Source organism: Arachis duranensis, chromosome 7 (assembly GCF_000817695.3).
Source record: "Arachis duranensis cultivar V14167 chromosome 7, aradu.V14167.gnm2.J7QH, whole genome shotgun sequence".
Taxonomy (NCBI): Eukaryota; Viridiplantae; Streptophyta; class Magnoliopsida; order Fabales; family Fabaceae; genus Arachis; species Arachis duranensis.
In genome coordinates, this window is record NC_029778.3 from 26,304,858 (window position 1) to 26,316,193 (window position 11,336).

General features: G+C 28.1%; 1 protein-coding gene across 1 annotated transcript; it reads left to right on the forward strand.

Annotated features, from left to right (window-relative positions):
* The first annotated feature begins 8,636 nt into the window (after nucleotides 1-8,636).
* On the forward strand, nucleotides 8,637-9,790 carry LOC107458425 (uncharacterized). The gene is made up of 2 exons (XM_021126725.1): nucleotides 8,637-8,781; nucleotides 9,483-9,790. Exons 1-2 carry the CDS (start codon nucleotides 8,637-8,639, stop codon nucleotides 9,788-9,790), a joined length of 453 nt encoding a protein of 150 aa, XP_020982384.1.
* Nucleotides 9,791-11,336: the final 1,546 nt, after the last annotated feature.

Consider the following 11,336-nt stretch of genomic DNA (forward strand, 5'->3'; position numbering starts at 1 on the left):
TTTTTTTGTAAAAAAAAAAAGGCAGCCAAAGCCAAAACACACGCACCAATACATGCATCGCTACCAAACCTCGTGGCTTCAATCATGCTTCAATTTCAAAAACTTGCAATCCAATCCAAATGTTTCTTCCAATAGGATCATGCCAAATCAACTCTTCAAAATTGAAAATATATTATTAAACATTTAAACCACACAAAAATACATGACAAAATAAATTCGTCTTAACCGTGATGACTATTATGGCATTTAAGCGTATAATTAGTGATTAAACAGCTAGCTAGCATGTGAATGTTAATCTACGTCAATCATATCATCAAATATTCAAAGTTTGTTAAAGACTTTGGTTAACATGATTCAAAGCAGGTAAAATCCTTCATTTTTAATTGACAATCTTGTTCAAAGTACAACTAAACATTCATTTAATATGAACATTTTTTCCACGAGATTTGAAGGTTTACCACATCTAGTCATCTATTAAGGTCAAATACTTAGGCTGTAGCAATTTCTTCACATAATTAAACTTTTTCCTATTCACACGACTTTGATCAAGATGTCATTTTTATGACAAATCAAGAAACGTTAACTTTAAGTTATAATTACAAGATAATAATTAAAAGAGAAAGTCATGCTAAACAACCAGCATTGCAACCAATATTTAATATAAGAAAAATTACATCTGAAATTTTTAAAAATAAAAATATATGAATCCAATTAAAAGAAGAGAAATTTTAGAAGACAAGTATTTTTATTAAAATTTGGCCAACACTTAATCAGCAAAAGAAAAGTGAGTGATTTTACACTATTATAATTTTACACTATTAAAAACATTAATAATGATTAATTGATGGCTACAAATCACAAAACTTATTAGCCTCTTAACACTCCTCTTAAAAGAAATGTTTAAAATTCGAACTCAACAAAATCTCTATAATAGACTTTATACTGAATTTATTTGATAACTTATTTAGTGTTATTGTCTGAAATTTACTGCTATAGTGTTAGTTTTCTATCATTACTCTGATTAAAATTAGCTAAGCCTTATTAATTTCATTATGAAGCAGCAAATAAAAAAACTCAATCAACATACATGATCAATTTATTATCATCATGCATGGTGGTAATTAGCATGTAATAGTAAAAACTGTTTAATGATTAAATGTGCCTAAAATTCACTGTGTAGTGTATGTACTGCTGAAACATGCACCAGAAAGTGCCAGAATTATAATCTTTTTTGCCTAACTAACTTTGTTTTATGAAATATGGAATCATTATAGTTTTCCAAATTAACCCCACATATTTCAAAAGGATTATGCTATGTGTATATTAAAATTAGCCACTAAAGTTAGTTGTCAATATAAAATACATATTAGAATATAAATACACATTGAAAATAAATTAAACCACATATATATTTATACACAAATACATTAGTGGTTGATTTTAGTGACTGATTTTGATGTACAAATAACATTTTTTATTTCAAAAATCCATTGGCTTAAAACTTAAAAGGCCACACCGTTATCACTACCAAACTCAGAGAAAAATAAATAAATTAAATAACTTAGTTATATAAAGGAGCCCTGATACCCTCTTAAGGCTCCTCCCTAAGAAGAAGCTCTCTGAGATTTCAAGAAAAGAAGAAGAAGATGATGATGGCTGTGATTATGACACAGATATTAGGAGAATACACAGCATTTCTGAAAAGAGCGACCGATCGGTTCCTTCCGCGACACAGCACAAGTTTTGGAGCTCTTAGGAACCTTCATTTTATTACTTCCACAAGATCATCCTCCTCCTCTTCTTCTTCGGATTCTTTTCTGGTTTATTTTTAATTTTAAGGCTAGAAAATTGGTTTATTAGTTGTTCAGTATTGTTTTATCTTTCATGTTTAGTATAAACTTTTTCTTGTTAGTAAATTCTGTTTTAGATTTTCTTTTCCATATTTCATTCTTTCTTGTAATGCAATAACTTAATCATGTAAGCGATTAGTGTTTAGTCTAATAGCAGAGGCTTTAATTTTTCATGAAGGTAGATCCCACTGGTGCATTTGATGTCTCATTATGATGACAACAGATTTTGTTATAAAAGGGATTAGAGAGTTTGCATAGCTTTAGTTTTCTAACAAAGTTAGGTTGGTTTAGCGGTTAGCTCACTAGTCCAATAAGTATCGAGAGTTCAAATTCTATTTTGTATACGCTCTAATCTATTGACTAATGACAAACTTTTAAATGAAGTTCAGTATTACCGCAGATTGAAAAATACCATGGGAACATAAAAAAAAGCTTTAGTTTTCCGACCTTAAAAAAAAGGTAAAAAGAAAAAAAGCTGAATTATGATATTATATAATAAGCATAGGGAATTAATAATAATCTAGATATATTCATCTAAGAAAAGAGAAGAGACGATTAAGCTATTTACCAAATCAAACTAACGCAGCTAATCTAAATTAACTTTATTTAGCTATTTTTCCTTTTTGAAAAATAATGGTGAACTTTATTTGTTGGTATAATGATTCAGCTGATGATTTCCCTTTTTTTCTGAATAATAATCATCTTCCTTTGACATTTGGGGTTACTCAATCTGTGTTTGTTTTGATTCTTTTTTTTTCTCCTTGTCAAATGCCAATGGTATATATCTTTTCTTCTTTATGAATCAATTTTTTTTAGTTAATATTTTTATTTTTATGTTTTAAACTTCTCTTTTCTTTCTTAATTTTTGCTTATTCATCATTATTTTATTTGCTGATTGTTAGTTATAAAACTAATTCTCTAACAAATTAAATCTAATAAACTAAAGCGTTAGTGAAGAGTAAAAATTTTCGTTAAATTAATGGAGGAAATGTGTATTTCATATCATTTATTTTAACTTTTATTTTTATAAAAAAAATATGTTCACTCTTTATTTAAAAATATTCTTTACCATAAATTAAATACCTTTGTAAAAACTTTAAATTAGCAATATATTCAAAAATCTATAATAATAATTATGAGAAATAATAACCAAGAGTCAATTATAGTTATATACAATAGTTATATACAGTGGGTTGAGAATAAGTCTTTTTTCAGTTGCATTATTGCAAGAAACTATTATTGAAAAATTTTTAAATATTATTAAAATATTAATATTTTAGTAAAATTTTTAAATATTCTTAGGATATCGATGAAAAAAATGAAATATGAAGAAGAAAAATTAAAATGATTTTTATTTATATCTATCTATTCTATTATATAAAAATCGGATGTCTACACTTAATGATGAAACTGATGTGGCATGTTTCGGAGAGTGTTTCCCAATTTAATTATTTTAACTCATTCAATATAATTTATTACACTGACTTAATTATATCAACTAATTGATTTGATTAGATATTTAAATTTTAATATAATTAATATAATTTATTATAATTTATATTACTTAATTAATTATACTAATTAATTATAATTCGTTATATTAGTGAATTAGTTTTTTTATTTATAAAGTCTAAAATAAAATAAATAAATTATTATTTATTCTAATTAAATTTATTTATATACTATGTATGAATTAACATTAATTTATAAAACATAGAACTTGTGGATTGTGATAAAAACGCAAATCAGAAAAAAAAAACGCATACAATTATAGAAGAATTAAATCTATCCTCTTTATTTATTTTTAACCATCGTTTTAGATTTTATTTTTTTTAAAACCATTGATAGTGAAATTTTATTGATGCTAAATAAAATTATAAAAGAATCTACGAAGTAGTATAAATTGTTGCTCTTTTAATCAAATCATATCATATACAAAAATAAATTAAATTAAATAAATTGAATTTGCATTTCTATATAAATCGAATTGAATAAATTCGATTAGGTAAATACGTAGTAAATTGAATTCATAAGGTTCGAATTATATGCAACGTTTAAATAATTATAATGATCTGGGTATTTTATATAAAAATTAATACAAAAATAATTTAAATTCCGTACAATATTTTTTTGTATTTATGAGCTATTAAAAATGAACAAAAAAATATTGTATGAAATTTGAATTTTTTTTGTATGGGCTATTATATAAAATACTAATATCATTATAATTATTTATTTTGAAACTGAGTACAACTAAGATTTTACTAACAATTTTAAATAAAATATTTTTATAAAATTTTAAATTTTTTTTATTATGAGCACATTTTGTAATTATTATAAATAATTTTATAAAATTTAAAAATGGTTTAAAAGATGTTATGAATAAACTGTCTGACAAAAAAATTGATTGCTAAACCGGTCAAATATGTGATTAATGGATGAACTGTTAAAATTGGTCAATTTTTTTAAAGAATTTTCAATTTATTAATAACTCCTCCAAACAATACTGTTTTAACTTAAAAAAAAAAACTGAATTCCTAACGATTTTTTATGTAAATTTCATTTTCTTTTATCAGATAGATTAAAGTTTGTTAATTTGGATACTAATTTTTATTATTCACTTAATCTAATTATCCAAAAAAATTATTTTATTATTTATAAAATAAATTTAAAAATTACATATCACGAAAAACATGTAGTACCACCTTTTAAAAGTATATTATTATTATTATTATTATTATTATTATTATTATTATTATTATTGAAGCATACCACAAAGTTGTATTTAATTTTTAATATGTAATCTAATTTTTAAGATTTAAATTTTAAATGACTAAAATTATTCTATGTTGAATATTTTGTCTTTAACTAATTTTTTTGTTATACGTTGATTAAAAAATGTGATTTATTGATCACTTCTAAATTCAAATTTAAAATTTGTCGTGCAGGAGTGTATATTTTTAATTAATTATTTGATAATATATGATATAAAAATTAGTTTGCTTAATATAATTAGTTTGCTTAATTAGATTATTAATTAGATTATTCATTTATGAATTAAAAGTCACTGTTAATATATTTTTACATATTTAAAAATTAATTTTTTTTTACTTTTTAAGTAAAAAATGATACCTTATAAATTAATCAATAAATAATCAGTATTGTAAGTTATTGAATATTTAAAATTTAACTTCAAGATAAGTATTAAAATTTGAAAATTTGTATTTGTAGCTTATTGTTGCGGGAGAAGTACATTGTAGATAAGTGACTTAACAACGATAATGTATCCTACTTCAGTCACACAATCCAAAGTTGCAAGGTTAAGACGAAGGATAATTTTGGTAAGAAAATGAAAAAAACTTGATAATAATGAGTTTGCTTTTTTTTATTTTGTGCTTCTGGTAAGTGTTCTTGTAAAACTTTTTAATTTTTTTTTGAGAAATACAGTTTAAACTATCATTATTGTTGAGAATATTAACAAAATATTTGTACTATACATAATCTTTTAAATATTTTAATTTAGTGATTAAAAAATTGTAAATAACTATTTAAGTCATGACTGGGTATATTTTAAATAATATGATATAGATACTCATTGATTTAGTTTAATAATTTAAAAAATAATTCAATAAAACTAAATCAATACAAAAAAAATTTTAACTACGAAAGTATACTACTAAAATTGTATAAAATCAAATATGAGATTAGTTAATTGAATAATTATTATTTGTGTTTCATTTATTTTTCTTGACTTAACAATGTCGAAGAACAACAATAATACAAATTTTGACGTACATAAAAATGTGCATCATATTACTACAAGTCAAAGAACAGTGTGTCGAGAAATTGGTACCTCATCTAATATTCTCAGTTTACAATCCAGTGAAGATAAAGGTGACATTTTTCTCACTGTAATTGACTCATATTTATCTAAATTTAATTTATATCAGTTTAATGACGAAAATTTTCTATATATTTCTCATTACTCATTCATAAGGAAGCAACTATCTATGTATGGTGTACATTGTGCCTCGCATAGAATTGGACAGAAAAATACTCCTCCTAATTATGTAAGACCTTCTACATCAGAGATAAGATCTAAATCTTTAACTCTACGAACGGATCTCTCATTGACAAGAACTCCACTGTCCGTGTTAACAAATAGTACGTATAATTAATGATTGCCAAATAATTCATACACCAATATTATATTTAACAAAAGGTATACTTCATCGGAAATCATTTATATAACATAGATTTATTACAATTCTAGCATACTCCAGTGTACAAGGACCCGCCAATAATATAACGGAAGTCGTTCCGCAAAATCAGCTTCCATCACACTGCGGTTCCCACAGATCGTGCCTAACAAAAAAGTAATTTAGAAAAGATGATCATCATTATTATATTCTTTTCTTTCTTATAGTGTCTAACGTTTAATTGAATAAAATTGAACGTTTTGTAAAGAAGTTCTACTATAATTGGGGTGCAAAAAAGACAATCTTCCTCTGTTGTTGCTTCGGTGCCTATTAATTTGGCACAACTTTATGAAGATGTAAATTTATTGACTGTTAAGACGCATCCACCAAACGGTGACACACAAAGTGGCCTAAATGTTGACCCTTTTATTGATGATGAAGGTAATTTCTCATTATATCAAGAATTTAAGTTTGTAGTTTGCAAGAGATATGAATTATTAGTAATACATCAACATATATGTTTGAATTTTTTATAATTTTTTATTTATTATAGTTTTGAATGGTTATGATGATTCAATGTTAGATGGGATATGGAAGATAATTTTATACCATCCACAGAAACTTTACAACATATATATTTATCATAGCATTGGTAGCTTACTTCCTTCTGATAGTTTGCGACCAATATTTGCCCAACTATATATCTATGACACAGAAAATGAGATTGATAATCGAATAGGAACACTTCGATAATTTTTATATAACCAGTCAAATTTTTTAGTTATTTCTTATCTGTGAGAGAAAATAACATAAATTTTATTATTTTTTTCGCAGTTCCAATGAAGTTATAAATGAGCGGGATAGAAAAATTGTGGTAATATTAAGAAACATGCTAGACAAATATAATAGTTTAGCAAAGAGTTTTCGCTATGCAAAAGATAGGTACCAACAGGAAAATTACACAAACATAAAGCTTAAGTTGATTAGTAAAAGGACTACAGATGGCAGGACATACAACTTGCCATCTGCATCTGAAATGGCTGCGTTGATTGTTAGCGATGTCGAACAACTTAGCAAAGATAGAGATATTATTATAGAGAGTCAATCTAAAAAGTTCCAGCGGATTGATATTTTTCATCCATCTTATTTAGCCTTGCAATATCCATTGTTGTTTTTGTATAGGGAGGATGGATTTCGTTTGGGTATTGCAACATCAGATTCTATCTCTGCTAGGCCTACAAAGAAAAACAAAACAATCACTTTGCGACAATTCTTTGCTTTTCGACTATAGAAAAGGACGGGTGAATCTCCGTTAATTCTGAGATCAAAGAGATTATTCCAACAGTTTCTGGTAGATGCCTACACAATGGCGGAATTAGAGAGGTTAAAATTCTTTAGGTGTAAACAACCACAGTTGAGGGTTGACAAATACAAATGTCTGCATGAAAGTCTTATAAACGGGGATGTAGATGCTTCAAGGCTTGGCAAAAGAATCATTCTTTCCAATACTTTTACCGGTGGACCTAGGTATATGATGAATAATTGTAAAGATACATTTGCAATTTGCAGATATGTAGGATATCCTAGCTATTTTATCACCATGACCTGTAACCCTGAATGGGATGAGATAAAAAGAGAAGTGACTCCCATTGGATTGAAGGCAGAAGACCGTCCTGATATATTATGTCGAGTTTTCAAGATCAAGTTTGATGGTTTGATTGATGACCTAAAAGAGAAAAAAATCTTTGACAAAATTTTGGGATGTAAGTCTGTGTTTATGCAATGCTTTATTAAAATCTTATGTTGTAATGCTTTGCTCATTTGTCTTTTTCAATTTTCAGACGTTTGCACTGTAGAGTTTCAAAAGAGAGGGCTTCCGTATGTACATATCCTTTTATTCATGAGTAACGAGTTCAAGCTACAAACACCAGATGACATAGACAAACATATAACAACTGAGATTCCTGATGAAAATGAAAGGCCAAATCTACATGGAGCTTTTCAAAATTACATGGTACATGATCCATGTGATCCGTACAACAAGAATTCACCTTGCATGAAGAATGGATCCTGTTCAAAGTTCTATCCTAAAGAGTTTAGACAGCAAACACTCATTGATGAGGCCGGATTTTCCAAATATAGGCATACTGATAACGGTCGAACAGTGAAAAAAAGGGAATGTGTACTAGACAATAAGTTCATTGTTTCATATAATCCAGAATTGTTGCTCAAGTTCGGGTGCCACATAAATGTGGAATACACATGCCAAACAAGTTCTATTAAGTATCTGTTTAAGTATGTACACAAGGATAATGACCGCGTAACAGCTACTCTATACAATGCTGGTGATCCGTCAGAAGCCACACAAGTTGTTGACAAAATTAGGAATTACTATGATTTTAGGTACATTTCGGCATGTGAGGCAGTCTGGCGTCTATTTGGATACGAAATCCAAGAGAAAGAACTATTTGTGATAAGACTTTCATTCCATTTGAAGGATAAGCAACTTGTGGTTTATGGTGAAAAATCTAATGTGAATGATATCGTCGAAAGAGCAATATCTCATAAGTCCATGTTTTTGGGATAGATGGCGGCGAACATGTCATATCCCTATACTCGAAGTCTGACTTATGCTGAGTTTCCAATCAAGTTTGTTTGGAAGGACGATTCTTCAAAGTGGTTTTCTCGAAAGAAAAGCTTCACAATTGAAAGGTTGACTCATGTACCTGCAGGTAATGACGAGTTTATATTCAATTATGATCTTACTTATTTAATGATTTAAATTTAAAATCTTAACAGCCTGTACCACACGTTCATTTTATTCGATTTATCTACACTAGAAAATAAATATTCAAATAACTTTCAACAGTTATAATTTGTAGATTATACAATTTTTTATTTTTCTATATTTTTTAAGAAAATTATTCTTATGCGGATGTGTAGCTATAATAATTAAAATAGCGTAGCTTAATCCATTTAACAACTTAAAAGTAGGATTTTAACCAAGTTTTTTGCAGCAAATACCAAAGAATATTACCAGCGACTTCTCTTGAATACTCAAAGAGGATGTAAGAGTTTTCGAGATATAAGAACAATAGGAGGAACAATTTATGCTACATATAGAGATGCATGTTTTGCCCTTGGATTCTTGCAAGATGACAAAGAATTCATTGATGCAATTAAGGAAGCAAGCTCATGGGCCTTAGGATCATATGTTAGGAGGTTATTTGTCATTCTATTAACATCCAACAATATCTCAAGACCAGAACATGTCTGGAATAGATGTTGGCATGAACTTTCAGATGATATTTTGTATCGACAAAGAGCCGTGATGACATGAGGGGTGAGTTTTTATTAATTACAATGATAAAAGTTCTTTCTTATTGATCATTTTTAGTTTGATTAAATTTTTACAGTATCATATAATATGCAGAGTTAACAATGTCAGATGATGAGATTAAGCAATTGTGCTTAATGGATATAGACAAGATCTTACATTCCTATGGTAAAACCTTGAAAGACTATCCTCCTATGCCTTTAGTAATTGAAGTTGATAGTTCTTTGTTAACCGAAAGGATTATTAGGGAAGAGCTAAACTTTAACAGGGATGATTTAAAGAAAAATGCCTCAGACATGTTAGCCATCGCAACACCTGAGCAGAGATATGCATTCGATAAAATTGTTACAGCTGTGTATTGTGATGAAGGGGTTTTTTCTTTGTATATTGTCATGGGGTACTGAAAAAACATTTCTTTGGAACCTTATGTCTGCTAAGATTCGCTCAAGAGGTGATATAATGTTAAACGTTGCTTCGAGTGGTATTGCATCTTTACTTCTTCCCAATGGAAAAACGGCACACTCAAGGTTCAAAATACCGCTGAATATAATTGAGGATTCTGTATGTAACATCAAACCTGGTTCCCCTCAAGCAATGTTACTATTGAAAGTCAAACTTATAATTTGGGATAAGGCTCCAATGGTTAGTAGGTACTGCTATAAAGCGCTTGATAAATGCTTGGGTGATATAATGAGGTGTTCTCCAACATATAACAAAGATTTGCCCTTTTGAGGAAAAGTGGTTGTACTAGGTGGGGACTTTAGACAAATTCTTCCTGTCATTCTACGAGGATCGAGACAAGATATCGTTCATTCAACCGTGAATTCGTCTTACCTTTGGTAGTTTTGTCAGGTGCTCAAACTAACAAAAAATATGAGACTCTCTGTAAGGATGATTGCTTCAGATTAAGATGAGACAGAGCAATTTGGTGAGCGGTTATTAAAAGTTGGTGATGGTCTAATAGGTGACAATATAGATGGTGAATCTGAGATATGTCTTCTAGGAGATATTGTTATTCCTTCTTCGGACCAGGCATTTGATGAGTTGGTTCATTTTTCTTATCCAAATATTTTAGAAAACATGTCCTCAAAGAATTTTTTCAAAGCAAGAACTATACTGGCTCCCACGCTAGATATTGTTGAAGAGATCAACAACCATCTAATGGCTATCATTCCTGGAGGTAAAAAATTATATCTTAGTTCGGATTCCATTCCTATGGATGAAGGGAATATGGAGAGTCAACTAGATCTCTATGGTCCTGAATTACTGAATAGCATAAATTACTCTGGTTTGCCTCCACATAAATTAATACTTAAGGTTGGTGTTCCGGTGATGTTACTGATAAATATTGACCAATCCAATGGTCAGGCTACAAGTTAGGAAGCTTGAAAATCATGTCATAGAATGTGAAGTCTTAACGGGTAACAATGTTGGTCATATTGCTTTGATTCCAAGAATGAATATGGTACCAACAAATGAAACCATCCCAGTTAGATTCCAACGAAGACAGTTTCCTATAATAGTATCGTTTGTCATGATAATTAATAAGTCTCAGGGACAAATTTTATCTCATGCTGGATTGTACTTGCCCAAACCAGTTTTTACACATGGCCAACTATATGTGGCACTTTCAAGAGTTAAGAGTAGGAGAGGTTTAAAAATTTTACTTATGAATTATGTAGGAATGTCTACAAATTTAACCATCAATATTGTTTATAGAGAAGTCTCTGAAAAAATAGTATTCTAATATAAATATTTTAATTTTATTCTAAATTCTATATCACTAGATAATTAATTTACCTTAAAAAATATAAAATAATTATTACTCACTTTTTTAAGTTAAACTTTGATTTTAATAATTATTTTTTATTTTTGTTTTAAATATCGAAACATATATATATATATATATATTACTTTTATAAATTTTTCCGTGCTAAGCATGACTCATAC